Source organism: Trachinotus anak, unplaced genomic scaffold (assembly GCF_046630095.1).
Source record: "Trachinotus anak isolate AG129_WGS33_773 ecotype Australia unplaced genomic scaffold, CSIRO_AGI_Tana_v1 ptg000013l, whole genome shotgun sequence".
In the NCBI taxonomy this organism is placed as follows: Eukaryota; Metazoa; Chordata; class Actinopteri; order Carangiformes; family Carangidae; genus Trachinotus; species Trachinotus anak.
This window is the reverse complement of record NW_027273864.1, coordinates 18097229-18111884: the sequence shown is the minus strand read 5'-3', so window position 1 is coordinate 18111884 and position 14656 is coordinate 18097229. Positions and strand designations below refer to the sequence as shown.

At 37.2% G+C, this 14656-nt stretch overlaps 2 protein-coding genes across 4 annotated transcripts; both read left to right on the top strand.

The window, feature by feature from the left end:
* Positions 1 to 880: 880 nt before the first annotated feature.
* LOC139631230 (tumor necrosis factor receptor superfamily member 1B) lies at positions 881 to 6651 on the top strand. Of its 2 annotated transcripts, none has more exons than XM_071495264.1 (7): positions 881 to 2190; positions 2363 to 2470; positions 2739 to 2873; positions 2957 to 3032; positions 3171 to 3424; positions 3512 to 3589; positions 4403 to 6651. In XM_071495264.1, the coding sequence occupies exons 1-7, from the start codon at positions 2109 to 2111 to the stop codon at positions 4483 to 4485; spliced, it is 816 nt and encodes a 271-aa protein (XP_071351365.1). In that variant the 5' UTR covers positions 881 to 2108; the 3' UTR covers positions 4486 to 6651. The 2 variants fall into 2 exon arrangements, with proteins under 2 accessions (XP_071351365.1, XP_071351364.1); XM_071495263.1 differs by having other exon boundaries at positions 3512 to 3616; positions 4403 to 6646.
* A 3861-nt stretch (positions 6652 to 10512) lies between these two features.
* On the top strand, positions 10513 to 14506 carry tnfrsf18 (tumor necrosis factor receptor superfamily, member 18). 2 transcript variants are annotated; one of them, XM_071495254.1, is made up of 7 exons: positions 10513 to 10723; positions 10917 to 11042; positions 11219 to 11350; positions 11908 to 12001; positions 12094 to 12164; positions 12292 to 12405; positions 13860 to 14506. In XM_071495254.1, exons 1-7 carry the CDS (start codon positions 10597 to 10599, stop codon positions 14006 to 14008), a joined length of 813 nt encoding a protein of 270 aa, XP_071351355.1. In that variant the 5' UTR covers positions 10513 to 10596; the 3' UTR covers positions 14009 to 14506. The 2 variants fall into 2 exon arrangements, with proteins under 2 accessions (XP_071351355.1, XP_071351354.1); XM_071495253.1 differs by having other exon boundaries at positions 10514 to 10723; positions 12289 to 12405.
* Positions 14507 to 14656: the final 150 nt, after the last annotated feature.

The following is a 14656-nucleotide window of genomic DNA, read 5'->3' as shown; positions in this document are numbered from 1 at the left end:
TATAAAAATATATATGGATAGGGGGGATCACTATGCAGTTAGCTAGTGACAGAGTAAAGAGAAATGTTTTTAATGTTGAATTTTACTCAGTGTGTTTTTGTCAACCCAAACTGCGTGATTCAACGTTCCTCCTTTTAATGGGTTCGCCCACTGGCACACAATTTGTTTTGAGAATGGTGTTATTGACTGAGATCAGTCTCTGTGCTGTCTCACAAAGAAAACGCACAGTAGCACCTGTCAGCACTGAAGTAACTAATATGGTTCTGCTCTTATATTCACTTTGACTTTCTATAAACACATTGTTGATTTGGAGGCTATAACTTGGCTGTTTTTACAAATCAAAACCGATTGTCTTGCAGCCACACATACTATATACTAATTTATTTGGACTTATTTAAACTGATCAGAACCGGAACGATAACTCTGGTAACTATATACCATTTACTGTCTATCTAAGGATTTTTATATCTATATTTTTCACACAGAGCAGAAACAGAAATGTTACCTCACCCACCTCCCCACACTTGTATTTGAGTCTAATGCATTTGCCAAAAAAGAGTCAAAGTTGTGTCCAGCTTACAAGCAACCAATTAAATGTGAACATGTTAGGAATTCGGTGATGCTCTATTTAAAGGGGCTCTCATAATTTTACTGAATGGCAGCCAGCAAAAACTGGAGAGGAGGTGTCTCTTCAGCATCCGTTTTTAAGAAGCGAGCTTTCAGCATTTGTGTGGTTGTATCTTGCAGAATGATCAAGAATATGTGGTTGTTTCCATTTGCTTCATGCAAAGGTACCTTGTCTTGTTTTTACCGGCAGAACAACATAAAGCTGCATAGTTTCCGACACTTACACCACAGAGGTCTTACCTATTTTCCTATTAGTCCTGAAAAAAAAAAAAAGCCCAGATAAAGGTTAGTGAACATACCAAAATAGCTCTAAAGATGTATCTCATGACAGATAACATTCTGTTTCCTAAAAAACTTTCATCATGGTGTAAGCCATGGCACAGATGGAAAATGATAATAAATCTTGTCAGTTTTTATGATGCTATAACAAATAGAACGCAACTTAAAATTTGGATTATTTATTTCACATTGATCAAAAGAACTCACATATTCAATGATTAATGATTTGTTCAGTATCATCCTCAAAACATAAAATTTGAAGTTAGAAAAATCAGGGCTGTTTGAACAATTGATTTACTGACTACTTATTTAGTTTAGTGTATAACAGGTGCCTGTGAAAAAAGTAGCATTTGTTCATTTTTCATTGTGGCAGGAAAATACAAACCGTGATAATTCAGTACCTTAGAAAACCCACAATTCATTCAGGGTCTAGTTGTTAGCTTTTTCCAAAGCTTTCATCAGCATTTCAATCTCTATTCCCATGACAACTGAACAAACCCCATGCAGCCAGGAAGACTGAGACATTAGAGGGAAAGTGAGGAATTGAACGTCAACTTAAGACGATGATTGTAAAAGAACAGTTAATTTGTTAATTGTTGTTGTAAATTTGTTAATTTGTTAATCTGTTCTTCTTTTTTTTCACATGTCTATATTGCCCTTGACTTGCATAATTATATAGGTATCCCAGTTCATCTCGTATATGTTCCTGATTTTACATTAAAAAAGGATATCACAAATGATTATACAAGGACTGAAGACTGAAGGGTTTGGAAAAGTGATCTAAGATTTTCAGCGAATTTAAAAATCCATGAAATCCTAAAACAGATAGCACATAGACAGAACTATGCATGTGCTCATCTGGAAAATGCAATCTATTATTATCTTTATTATTGTCCCTACATGCCTGCTTTTCAATCCTATTTGCAAAGTATTACAAGTGAAATGTTTTAACACATTACAAGTTTAGTTTGGGTGTTTAACTCATTAGTGACAAAAATTTGTGACAAAAAAACTGTTTCCTGTTGAAAAAGAGAAAAATTTCTAGTTAAATGGAATGTAAATGTGATTCAGTCTTAAAAACACGTGGGTTTTTTCACGTCAGTCCTGTCTAAAAGTGGTGATTCCCCATTCTGTCTCTCAGTCTCTTTTGTGTCTCACGAGGGGAACGCACAGAAGCACTTGTCAGCACTGATATATCAAATATGGTTCTGCTCAAACGTCTCATGTTCTTTTTTATTTTTTATGAACTCATTGTTGATTTGGATGCGATAGTTTGCCCAAAAGGTAAAGTATGATTTTCTTTTACTACACTGTGGTTTTCTTCTTAAATCTGTAAAATACTATCTTTTTTGTCATGTGCTTATTTGTCAAACCCTCAGATGTCATCTGTAATGAGTTGAAGAGTAACCCTGTGATTAAGTACATTGTGTCTTTTGATACTGTGAAATAAATCAAGGTCAAAGAGCAACTCGCCAAAATCGTTGTGAAGCCTGTCCTGAGGGATATTACCAGCCTGAAGCAACTGCTTCCCTACATTGTAAACCATGTACAACATGTGAAGAAAGTAAGTGTTGAAGTTCTGTTTTAAAAAAAAAAAAGAAAAAGAGACACAATTCATGTTGTTCATGTATTGAGTATTGATGTATTGGTGAGTGTTTCACACACCCGGTAAGAGGATCACTAATAAATCTGTTCATAGAGCCAAAACTTTGCATCAAAGTTACATCGAAAAAGCTGAAGTGAGCTACTTTTTTCTGTGTCAACTTCAGTTTCCACATGAAGTGGCTGCCATCTGCATTTCATAAATAGATTCTTTTTTTTTATTGTTGTAGATCGGGGGAGTTTTGCTAAAGAGAGGTGCACAAAAGAGACAGACACAATATGTGAGTGCCGTGGAGGTTTTGTTTCCTGGGGAAGTGATTCTTCCACTTGCAAATGTGACATAGGCTTTGGACTAACAAGGGGAGGTAGGTAGAAGGACCACACAATATTGCATGCAATATGACACAGATATTGTCTTTTTAACGATTGACTCTTTTTACCTTGTCAGTTGACTTGTCGTGTTCAGAATGTAAAGATGGATATTTCAACAATATGATCAACTCGCCCTGTCGAAAATGGAAAGAGTATGTCCTCTATATTCCAGTGTTTTTAAATATCATTTTAAAATACTCTGTACCTGCATGATACATCAAATGTAATCTCAACAATATCTGAAACACTTTCCTGTTGTTTATCGCGTTATCTTTTATCCTTCATCCCAGATGTAAATCAGGAGTGAACATTACCGGAACCAAGACCACAGATGTCATCTGTAATAAGTTGAAGAATAACCCTGATATCACTACAACCTCCATCACACGCGCAACATCCCACCGTCCACATGAGGACACACAAGCTCAGAACATACATACTACCACCACCACCACTACTACAGCTCCTCCAGGACACACAATCACCACAAAGAAAAGCAGAGAAGCACCGCCGTCTCCCCCTTCAAACACAGGCAACCACAAAGGTAATACTTATGTTGCCACTGTTTTATGACATAACCTTTGCTTAAAAAATAATGTACTGTAATTGGCAGCTTCTTTGTCCTGTTCAGGAATGATCCTCCTCATAATTGGAGTTGTTGGACTGCTCGTTCTGACCGCTGTGACCTGCAAGCTGCACATCACTCCCTGTGAGCAGAGAAAACCAGTGGTACAAAGTATGTTGCTGGATTAAAAGTAAACTGATTCTGCATTTGAAGGAATAGTACGACACTTGGGAAATACACTGTATTCGGTTTCTCACTGAGAGTTAGATGAGGAGAACATACCAATCTCACGTTTGTATGCTTAATATGAAGCTACACTTAGCACAAAGACTGGAAACAGGGGGAAACAGTTAGTCTGACTGTGCCCAAAGGTTAAAAAAAAAAAATCGATCTACTATACCAGCATTTCTAACTCAAATGTTATATGTTGTTTATTTAATTCATGTAAAAGCTGAAGTGTAAAAATGACATGTTGCATTATTATAGAGGGTTAGATGTCAGACTATGTCCTGGCCAGGTGCAGTAACTTCTTGGGGTGTGGTCATCACTGTGAGATTCCCAGGACTCCAGGAAGTTGCTGCTCTAGGCCAAGTAATGATGCATGTTATAAACATGTTACACGTTTATACTTCAGTTTTTGTACAGATTGAACAAATAAGACATATTGTTAATTTGTGAGCTTTACAGGTGCTGGTATGCACATTTTGTTACCTTTGGGCAGAGACAGGCTAGCGGTTTACCTCAATGCCAGTCTCAGTGCTAAGCTAAAGCAACCAGTTGCTAGCTGTAGCTTCGAATATTTCCTGAATGTTAAAGTCTGTACACAGGCTAAGGTAACAGGTTTTATTCTTTAGTGAAAACCAATAGTTTCTGTCTATCAGTGTTTTTCACTGTGGATTTACAGTGTGTCGTAAATATGAACCTTTTTATCAATTGTGCTTTATTGTTTGCTTTCAGCAAAAGACTCATTGTGCCGGAGGCCAGTTGAGGAGAGCGGCGATGGCAGTCTGTCCTCTCTCAAACTGAATCCAGAACCTTGAGGTTTGCTTTGTGCTTTGCTTTGCTTGACATGGACGTGTCAACTATTACTGTGAATTTTAAGATTTGATATTCATCATATGGATAATGTCACTTACATATATACACTGATATTGTTGGTTTTATCCTAGAAATACTTCTGAAAAATCATTCACTGTATCGTATCTGTATTGTATTAGCTGCGTTCACATTCTGGTATTCTGGCATTCTGTATTCACAATGTGGTCAATATTTGACTTTATTCTATTGTAGTATCAGGTGAATTATCTGAAAGGTTTGTATGTATCATACCTCACTATCTGTCATTAGACTGTAAATCCATTTAAAGTTAAGTAGTAAAACATAGCTTTTACTGCTTAAGCTGTTGCCTTGTCTGCCTTCTTCAGTAACCTAATTTTACTCAGAATACTTAACTTCCTGTTTAACCTTAATATTTATTACAAATTTGGATATCCAGACTTTTGTATAATGAATTATATATGTGTGTATATATATATATATATATATATATATATATATACACATATATGCTATATTGCTGCTTTTTTAAAGCCCTCTGACCTTGTATAATGTGATATGGTTTAATGGGACAAGTCTCTGAGAGATATACAATGTGAACAGTATTGTAGTAAAGGTTGTAACAATCAGTACCACTGATCCAAACTGTTTATTTTTGTCTCTGTTTTTATCATGTTTGTTTTTTTCAGTTGTGTTCCACTGACAGATCTGTTAAGCTGAAAATAGTAATGGTAAAAACAACAACATACTTTCAGTAGTATGTGGGGTTGGGGGAGTTCCCTTGTGGAGTTAAATGTGCCTCTTTTTCCCACTGAGAAGTCCTTCCTCTCATGTCTTCATTTCAACCGTTGGAAAGATTCATGTTGTAAATGTGAAGACTTTCATGTTCTTTATATCTCACTGGAGACTTTCCCCAGATTAGTACAATCAGAGGAGTTATGAAAGACTGCCCTCATTATTTTTCATTCATTTCTGTTTTGCTGAGAAATCAGATACACCTCCCTTAAAATCATAGGTGCTTGGCTTGTACCTGGCTTGCTCTATGTGACTCATAGGATGGAAAAAGCTGCAGTTTGGTTTTAAACTTGACCTTTATTCTATTAACAGCTGTTGTGTTGGAATACTTAAAGGAGCCTAATCTTACTTAAGTGAAAACACAGAGGTATTGACAGTGAAATGTATTTAAAACATCAGGAATAAAAATGCTCATTCTGCAGAAATATTATTATTATTATTATTATTATTATTATTATTATTATTATTATCATCATCATCATCATCATCATCATCATCATCATCATCACCATCATAATAACCATCATCATCATCATTAATCTTTGCTGGTAACATCTCTTAGACATCTGAAATGCCATATGGTTGGGAACCATTGATTTAATCACAGTGTGATGTATTTTATTATAGTCTACTTATGTGTAATTGTTATTCTTGCTCATGTTTTATTCTTACTTACAGTATGTCTTGTATTTTATTTTATTATTCATTTTTGTAAGTTCATCATCTCTTGTTTTTAAGGCAAAATCTCAATCTGCATGTACCTACTAACTAAATCTGAAAATTGCACCTGAGTACAGTACTTAAAAGTAAAAGTACTTTATTTTCTATCACTGTTAAAAACTAAAACTTAGAAACTAACTGTAATTAAATAATTGATGTCTCACTTGTATTGTACAGCATGTTCATGCCAATGTTTTTTGTTCTCTGTTTTCAAAGTGCACCATGTTGCCCTGAGAGTGCCTGAATAAAGATTTTCTAAATAAACTTGGATTTTTGTACAAGTAAGCTAACTACAAGCATTTGTTTCAGAGTATTCAAATACACTGGAAATGGCTCGTGCAAATGCTTTCAGTAAATGCCTGTGAAAAAGGAAGTCAGTGTGTGGTTTCAAAGAAATACAGTGCGTGCATGAAGTAAACCCTTTCTATGTAGCTGCCTTCTGAAGTAGGCTACTGCAACTTTACTCATTGAACAACAAGTGTTGGGGATGCTACTTTCAAAGCATAGCTTTGTAAGCTACCAATTACTTCACACCGGAAGAAGTTGAACTACAGCAAAGCTGCCCAAGGGAGAAATCTGGTTTAGTTAACTAAAACTAATTCAAACTACTTTGTAAAAAACAGGATGAAATTGACAATGTACATGTGATATGAAATTGGACCAAAATATAGTATAAAAAAAAAAAAAAAAAAAGTTTGAAGCAAGCAAAAAATGCCACTTCATTGAAATTATTGCAAAAAGTGTATACTTTACATGTTACAACATGACCAAAAAAGTAAAAGACCCCACTATTCACAGGGAAGTGCTAAGAATGTCAGCTTTGGCTTTAGCTTTAGCTTTATATACAATAACAGGTTAAGTTTGGCCATGGTGATTCTTCCTCAGGCTGAGATTCAGGAGGTTTATCCATGATGACGTTGTAGCTGTGTGACTATTGAGCAACCCCCGTCCTTGGCTTTTGCACATGCTCTACATAAAGGTCACGTGTGTGGTGTGGACCGACAAATGCATTGCCTGAGTATATCTTAACAGTAGGATGAAATAGTTATTGCGAAATGTGGTTCAACTACGAGTTTATTTGCATGTATTCAATAATCCCCAACACTGCCGAAAATAAATAGCATGCATTCTTCCCGTATCATCAGTGATATGGTGCTATTTAATTCCATAAAGGTTATTATAGCTTATAGCTTGATTTAATTTTGTTATAGTCACTTTAAGCAACAGTTGTGTTTGTAATTGACATTGTATTCAATTTGATAATAGTCTCTTTATGTTGATCACTGTCAAATAAGCTACATTCAATTTACTTAGATTAGAGCACTGCGCTCATTTAGCTTTGCACTCCTGTTACAGACTGTCGCATGATTGACAGAAAGTATCAGAATTGATGCAGTAGAATCATTTATGATATTCAGTGCATTCTTCTTTGCCTTTGCATTACCCACAATGCAACGTGACTGCCAACAGTTCAATCTGAGATTTGGTTGTGTTATGTTAGTGGTTGCTAATGTAGCCTTGAGCTACTAGCCTCAAGCAGAGATGAAGAGCAGGCTACAGAGGTCTGGTAAGTTCACTGCTTTCTAACGCCACACCTCCAGATTTATTTCTTTTGAGACTTGTAGTATGGAGCCTGATGTATAAGGTGGAGTGCTCCAGTGGCCTAGAGAGCTCAACACACTGCAGCTTCTGAAAACACATGCACATCGACAAAACACAAGCAAATTAAGGAAACATCTTCATCAATTTGATGACACGTGCTGCAAACACAACCAAATAGATAAATGAAAATGAACATGTGTTGTCAAATTGATGACAATGCTTTCTTCATTTGCTTGTGTTTTGCATGTATTCATAAGTTGCAGTGCGTTGAGCTCTCTCAGCCACCATAGAGTTCCCCTTTTGGACAAAAAATCAGAAGGCCGTTTTGTCAGCACTGTATTTTCCATGTTGGTTCAGTGATTGTCTGATTTAAAAGAAGAGACAGATCTTTAGTGTTTGGGCGATGTCCTCTATATTCTGTGTCATCAAATGTCATAACCTTCAGTAAGCATAATGTTGAGGGCAGTGACAGCACATGTTTTTTCCACCCACCGTCACCACAAGGCCCACAGTGCAGCTTTAAAGGGAAATCCAACTTTGTATACAGTGTCTATATCATGTCTGTTGTGGCTCTACAGTGACTACTCTTGAGAACTTGACGTATGTGCGTCTATGAAGAGGTCACATCCTGCCAGAGGTTTCATATGCATGTGATTGTGACTGTGCGTGAGTGACAGAGAGGGAGGTAAATGGTGGTACAGTCATATGCAGTGTGGTCGTGATGGGTGTGAATCCAACTGGGGGATACCACTAATCCTTTTTCCAAAACACATGATTTGATGTTACAATGCTCTGTGCTATATAATCTGAGTTCTCACATATTTCTACAGAATAAAGTGTTTCTACAAGTAGAGCTGTAACCAATTATTTTTTTAAACATATTTTTTATTATAGATTAGTCTGTTGCTTCAAAGGAGTGTCCCTTATCCCTCAGGTGTAAGTACGTTGTAAACTGTTGAGTCTAGGCCTGGACTGTTAGCACTCCTGTGTTGAGCCATATGTTTGTGTGCTAGTGGTTGTTTGGTTTCACTGATGTATAGGTCTGTACGTTCATCACTGCATTTGAATGCATACACTAGTTTGCTGGGTGTGCAATCTCTTGGATGGACCAGTTTTTCACAGGGATGGGGTGCTTGTTGTAGACGCTCTTGAATTTCTCAGATACTCCAGACACTTATGGGATGACAATGTTGTTGCATTTTCTTCTTTTCTTCACCACCCACGCTGTCCGTGTTCTTCCAGGATCTTGTGGCTGATTTCACAAAGGTCCAGTTAGAGAATCCACAAATTTGAAGAGCCTCCTTCAGGTGCTTGTGTGTCTTCTCTTGGGCCAGGACACATGTTCGCACATTATCAGCTTGGTGTTGCAGGGCTCTGATAACTCCCAGTTTGTGTTACAGTGGGTGGTGAGTCAAAGAGAATCTGGTGGTCTGGTACTGGTCAGAATTGTTGGTAATTTGTGTAAAATGACTAACCTTTGACAAGAGTTTTGACTAAGCTGATTATTTTAGCACTTAGTAGTGTGTTTTAGCATTTACCAGGAAACCCCCCTGCAATGCCACACACACACACACACACACACACACACACACACACACACACACACACACACACACACACCAAATGTCAACAACTACATAAAGTAAGTTCACAGCATTATTTCTTAACATATCATCAGGACGTCCTTTGTTCCCACTGCCATTAGGCTGTATAACACCTCAGCCAAAGCTTAACTATATAAATGGATAAGCTACTGGGCAATTTGAAAAATATTTTATCTTTATCATGCATTTCTAACTGCGTACTCCTGCATCATAAATTTCATAGTGATCCCTGATGAAGGTGTAAACCAACACATTGGGCTTTGATTCAACATAATGCTGTCTGAATAAAGGAAAAGAAAAAAGCAAGTCTGTGCGTGGGCCTCATCCTTCTGCTGTAACACCTGTGTACTAAACACTACACAATGCAGCAAAAGAAAAAAAAAAGCCCGGTGCAACCTTGACCACATTTTACAAAGGTTGCATGACTGAAACCTACAGCTTTCAGTAAGCCGGGGGCAAAAAAATAAAACTTGGAGTCCAGGGCTGACATAGTCACAGCAGATGACTGTTTAAGAATGACCACAAATTATTTCATGTTTTCTTTGTCATCTCTTAGGCCTTATTCCCACTAGTGATCTTAACTCAGTGGTTTTGGGGATGCTGCTGAACATTTGGGGAAAACTTTTGTTTCTTTAAACGTGTCCACACACTGTAGGCTATGGGCTTTCCAGGACACAGACTGAGTCATATTCAGATCTGCTAGCTATTCAGTGATGACTAGCTATCACTCAAGATGTTTATTTTTACTACTACTAAATCATCTTTTGGTAGATTAATTACCCAGGTGTTTCTTTAGCTAAGACCAAGTAGAGACAAAGTTTTAAAAGGATCCAGGTGTTTTACCAACTTAGATATGGATCCCATGTGAAACCCATGATCGAAACCCAACCAACTCTTACTGCTTCCTCAGCCCTACACTCTACATGGCTTCCTCCTGTCAGGCTTCATAAACATATACAATAATTAGCATTCAACTTATTTTCTATCTTATAGAGAAAATTGAAAACTAACTGCTTATGATGATCAAACATCAGGGTCCCCTCCTGAAGACCAGCTCAACAGTCCTGCTTTAAATGACTAAAATGAAAATGTAACAATAAACAAAAGGGACACAAGGGTCATCTAATAAATTCATACTGGTACAAAGAAGAAAGAAGAAATTAGAAGAAATCTAATTAAACCAGTTTTATTACTAATTTTATACTGTTGTCAAATTGATTTATACTTACAGCTGCTGGTGGTCTTTCACTTCCTCCCAACCTCTGTAAATGTCTCACAGTGTCTCTCAGCTTACTAACCACACTCACGCATTACACTGACGTCAGCAAGCAACCAAGATAAAACCCTGCAGGCACGAACAAAGCACTGGTCATAATGTTTCCGTTGAAGTGTTTGCTGGTAGCTCTATACACCCTGGGTACTTGGGCTACAGGATATGCTAAAGACTGTGGTGATCAACAGATGTACACTGGAGAAAGATGCTGTGACATGTGTCCCCCAGGTAAAATATCTGATAGAATAATTAACCTTTAAAATGATAAGATAAAATGTGTTTTATACAAATCTGTTGAGATGTTTGATCTAAGTATTAGACCATGTGTTTATAATAGAAGCTATGAGGTTCCATTCAAGGTAACAAGTGTGAATATTATCCATATTCTTGAGGGTGACTGCATTTATTTCTTGTTTTGAAGGTCAATATAGGAAGGAGTTCTGTACCGAGCACAAGAAAACTCTCTGTAGCCCATGTAATGAGGGCGACTTCTCGAATCAATACACATTCTTTGACAGATGTGAGAAATGCCAGACATGCCCATATGGTAAGACTGAAAATACTGATAAGAGGTTTGATTTAAATAGAAAAACAATAACCCTGCTCTCAGGACCTCCAGTAAAACACTTGCCACTGATGTTGACAATGCATTTAACACGGGATAAAAGACAGAAGATTGTTAACGCCTGTAAGTTCTGTTGATTTAATTCTCGTCTTCCATAGAGTATGCAGAAAAATGTACGCCGACCAGAGATGCAAAATGTTCATGTCCGCCTGGTTTCCTGTGCTCCAACAATGACTGTTCAGCTTGTGAGGAAAACAAATTTGTCACAGGGGAGAAACTGAACACGACAGGTGAGACTGGACACATTTTGAACTAAAATGAATAAGTTGTTATAACAGCTAGTTAGTTTCAAAGATATGGGCAGGAACAAATCTTGTTTCACTATGTTTGTGATTGTGGGTGTGACATCATGGGATGTCAAAGTGCACAACTGGAGATGAAATGAAGGTATGACAAAGCCACATCTGTATGTTAGAAAACACCCACAACCCCCCTCCAGTTCACAACAGCTGCTCATAATGATATCAAAAGAGCTTAGCAAAAGGTTTGCTAAACTTTTGAAGTTTTGAGAAATGCAAGGAGTGCTGACGCAGCAATATGAACACAGTTCTTTGAGTTAAACCTTAATGTCGGCTCACAATGACGATGCAACAATACTGATGCAAGGAGGGTATCGTATTAACCATGTTCGCTGTCTTAGTTTACTGACATTTGCTAATTAGCTCTAAACATAAAGTACAGTGGAGGCCAATGGGAATGTCATTAGTTTAGCAGGAATTTGGTCATGAATCAAAGCATTGGACAACTTTACATTTTGACCTGATGATCTATCTATATATCTTTGCAGACATTTCTGTGGATGGAAAGTTGACAAAGCACCCTGAATGTCCTGATAATGCCTATTTTGATGCGAAAGAGAAAAGCTGCAAGCCATGGACACAGTAAGACCCTTTCAAAAGAGTTCTACTACAATAATAATTCTCCATAAAGCACCAAATTACACCAAATAAACATAACTGTTTCTGGCCAACAGGTGCAGTGCGTTTGGACTTGCTGAACTGTTTCCAGGAAACAGAACCCACAACTCAATTTGTGGTGTACATGGTATGTAGAAGATGGAACATGGCTCCAGCAGCTCTCAGCACAAGACTTTTGTTATGCTTTACACCAGTACTCAATGACAATATAGTTGAATTGAACTAACATGACTGTGACATTGATGTTTCAGCAGCAATGCACAGCAATGGTGGGGACGCCATTCATGTGATTCTTGGCGTCAGCTTTGTTTTGATCTCTCTCAGCCTCCTTGTGTTTCTGTCTACCGCCTGTATTAAGAACCAAGCAAGTGAGTAAGCTTTAATGGAAACTATGTAAATATGTCAGCTGAAAATGTCAACACCTGTATATTTCATTGAATAAAACACAGGCATAAAGCTACTACTTATATTAATCCATTACTCATCAACATATTTTCACGAAAATACAAACATTTTTAAAAGAAGCAGATTTGTGAAGGACGATAAACTTCTTTTTCACATGTACAGCTTGCCTCACCCACTTTGGAAGTTTTCATATTTTATCATTTTACAACACTGAATCAAAGTGGTTTAATATTGCTTTTTGGACACTGATCAATATAAGAATAAACATGTTTATACCATACCAAAACAGACCCCAAAGTGGTCCAAATGAATCATAAAAACAAATATAAAACACTTATTTCGTATTTTCTTGCTTCACTGTTAAAATACACATCTAAATCATCACTGCTGCAGCCAACTGATTTTAGGAGTCATATAATTTGTTATGGGGATTGCTTGTTTGAAGTCAATGGTCAATGCACCTGTATCTGGAAGATCCAACTTTGGGTGAGTCAGCATCATGGTTAAACATACAGCACACAGAAAAACTACAAGCAGCTCTGCAAAAATGTGGTTGAAGACCACAAGTCAGGCATCATACGTATGAGAAAATGTAAGTATGAGGATAATTCTGAGAAAATAACAAGTTACCGAGCTTCCCTTGGAGTGTAAGTAAATTAGACGTTGAAAAAAATTCTGAGGCCGTCTTCAAAAAAGGTGGGGGAGGCCACCAAGAGACAGTTGACAAGTCTGAAGCGTTGTACATCTGGACACCGCAAATTTCCCCTGTTCGTCTTTGCAAAACTGCTCAAACTCTGTCAGGTTGCATGGGGTTGTCAGTAAACAGCCTTTTTAAACACAAATTCTCTGAGATCTGGACCGACTGTTTTCTTTTGGATACTAAAGGATCTTTTTTCCGTTGATTCATGTCAGAAATGTCACATTCAATCTACTTATACTACTTTTAACTTTAAGACATTAAAACATGGACTTCCTAGAGTGATGAATACTTTTCATAGGCACTATATTTTACAGTAGAGTATGTACCCATGCGTCCAAAAATTGTTATGCTTTCTGATGCAAGAAGATGCTGTTCGGCACAGCTGTTGTAAGTAAGATCATTTTGTGATGAGCAAATCAGAGAGTATGGGTTGTTCATTATTGCCTAGAGCCACCCAATGCTAAAAACAATAACAATAATACCTACATCAATACCTACACCAAAGATTTGCACAAAATAAACACACTTACACTTTATTTATATGGTTAAAAATAAGTTGAACAGTCTAGATGAAATGGGGAAATCACAGACCAAAACTGAGAACACGGTGTGTGGTTTTAAGACGTGTGACATGTCTGCAGTGGGCACGTAATGATAAAGTGGTATTCTGTTACTGATTTCGAAACATTTTGTTTGTCTCTTTTCTCTCTACTTCAGATAATAATCCCAATTTGGCGGTGCCTACCAACACTGATGACTTTCACCTGTCAAAGGAGGAGAGTGGACTGCAGATCATCATTCAAGATGAAAGCAAGGACAGCAAAAGTTTTGGCGAACTGTATATGGGAAAAGTCGTCCATCTTTGATGAAAAAAACCTAAGATGACATGACCTGTCAGATTAGCTGCATCCTAAAAAGTGTATGTGATGGTACAATACAGAATCAGAACACTCCGTAAACAGTGAAACCTGTAAAAGGTAGAGGTGCAGGCTTCTGAGTGAAAGGTCCCAGCTTCGATCTCCGGACTGACAGGATAGATCTGGACAGGAAGGTGAAAGACCAGCATGTGTTCCCCTCCCATTACCTCTTCTCAGTGTCCCTTGGGCAAGACAAAAAAAGAATAAAACATGCACTTATACGTGCACTTAACTTCTCAAACCCTTACTTAGGAAAATCCCAAAACAAAATTCTCATTGAAAAACATAAAATATTATAATATAATACAACAGCTTGCTGTAATAGGTGTGTCATGTCAGTGTCTTTTAGTGCTCACATATGAAGTATGAAATTAGAAAGGTCTGAGTATCATTACAAACTTTTGTAATAAATTATATATTCTTCCTTTTTAATCTTCATCTGAAATGCGGATCAAAAACAGTATTTCCCTCTTTAATGTAGTGGAGTAGAATTAAGTATATGAGTTACATTAACAGGATGTAAAAGAACCTCCACCCTTGCTATAATGAGCACTGTGCAGATTTTCAGGAGTAAAATAGGTTGTACTGAAACATTGC

Excerpts from the sequence above, each read along its gene's own strand:
- tnfrsf18 (XM_071495253.1), top strand. The coding sequence starts at position 10,597 with ATGTTTCCGTTGAAGTGTTTGCTGGTAGCTCTATACACCCTGGGTACT. Across the intron at positions 12,002-12,093 it reads AGCTGCAAGCCATGGACACA|GTGCAGTGCGTTTGGACTTG; the intron begins GTAAGACCCTTT and ends TCTGGCCAACAG. Across the intron at positions 12,165-12,288 it reads CTCAATTTGTGGTGTACATG|CAGCAATGCACAGCAATGGT; the intron begins GTATGTAGAAGA and ends TTGATGTTTCAG.
- LOC139631230 (XM_071495263.1), top strand. The coding sequence starts at position 2,109 with ATGGTTCTGCTCAAACGTCTCATGTTCTTTTTTATTTTTTATGAACTC. Across the intron at positions 2,471-2,738 it reads ATGTACAACATGTGAAGAAA|ATCGGGGGAGTTTTGCTAAA; the intron begins GTAAGTGTTGAA and ends TTATTGTTGTAG. Across the intron at positions 3,033-3,170 it reads CCCTGTCGAAAATGGAAAGA|ATGTAAATCAGGAGTGAACA; the intron begins GTATGTCCTCTA and ends CCTTCATCCCAG.